Below are 1,190 nucleotides of genomic sequence, written 5' to 3'. Positions count from 1 at the left end.
TTTAGTTATTTTTGCGTTTTAGTTACTAATTACATGAAAAGGTTGCCTTGACAACTAGCTAATATAAATCAACTTCATTTATGTTTTTAAATATTTAATTTCAAATAACAGCTTAGTTATAGTTTTTATAATAAGTACACTTTTTTTGTTTTAAATTTGTAATGATTTGGAGAAACAAAAAGCGCATTTAAATAAGTACATCAAGAATATAATGATCCAGTGTCGCAGCATTTTCCAAGAGTGTTGTATGTTTAGTGTGTGTGTGTGTGTGTGTGTGTGTGTGTGTGTGTGTGTTTCGTTAGCAAGCCAAATCAGTGTTTTGACATGTTGCAGCACGACACGCAAATCTCAATTATTGTCTCTCTGTGGCGTTTTAAAGCCTTGACGTATTAACTCTGTGTTTTCTGGGCTCAGAGGGTCTCTCAGGATGAGTGTGCGAGCGAGGGCCGTTTCCGAGGGGTCCCTGGACGAGCCGGACGACGAGGTGGTGCCCTACAGCGACGACGAGACCGATGACGAGTTACAGTCCGAAGACGAGCTGGATCGCAGCGAAGACCAGCTCCCAGAACCGGAAAGCAGACCGGCTCCGGTCGCCGGTGAGCCGGGGGACGGGTCTGGGGTCTAACGGGGTCCCCTCGGGGCCTGTTCTGTGTTTCTGATTGTGGTTGTCCCCTCAGAGCCCGGCTGGAGCGTCCGAGCCAACGACCGGGAGTACTGCCACCAGCCCCAGTTCAAGAAGAAGGTCTTCCTGTGCATCAAGAAAAGCAAATACTCCGTGAGTCAAACCATCCTTAGTTTTAGTGAAAACCTGAAGCGCTTGTTTGCGCCACACCGCTTTGGAATAATTGAGATTTTTAGTGAACGTTTCTAAAAGAAGTGTGTGTTTCTGCTGCGTTTATTTGATCAAAAATTGTGAAATATTATTACAATGTAAAATAACTGTTAGTTATGAGAATTTATGTTAAACTCTAATTTATTTCTTTGATGCGCTGCTGTATTTTCAGCTTCACTGTCCTAGTCTTCAGTGTCACATGATCCTCTAATATAATGATTTTATATGTGCTGCTTTATAGTTTTTTGTGATTTTCAATATAAAATACTTTATTTTTATTCAACAAGGATGTTAAATTGATTAAAAGTGGCATTAAAGACCTATTTAAAGATTTAAAATAAATGCAGTTCTTTTGAAC

The 1,190-nt window shown here is 40.5% G+C and overlaps 1 protein-coding gene across 1 annotated transcript; it reads left to right on the top strand.

The window, feature by feature from the left end:
• Positions 1–396: 396 nt before the first annotated feature.
• On the top strand, positions 397–871 carry LOC122332606 (phospholipid-transporting ATPase IC-like). Its single transcript, XM_043229952.1, has 2 exons — positions 397–596; positions 678–871. The coding sequence occupies exons 1-2, from the start codon at positions 428–430 to the stop codon at positions 869–871; spliced, it is 363 nt and encodes a 120-aa protein (XP_043085887.1). The 5' UTR covers positions 397–427.
• The last annotated feature ends 319 nt before the right edge of the window (positions 872–1,190 follow it).

The sequence above is a fragment of the Puntigrus tetrazona genome, unplaced genomic scaffold (assembly GCF_018831695.1).
Source record: "Puntigrus tetrazona isolate hp1 unplaced genomic scaffold, ASM1883169v1 S000000125, whole genome shotgun sequence".
NCBI classification, from domain to species: Eukaryota; Metazoa; Chordata; class Actinopteri; order Cypriniformes; family Cyprinidae; genus Puntigrus; species Puntigrus tetrazona.
This window is presented reverse-complemented; position numbering and strand designations above follow the sequence as displayed.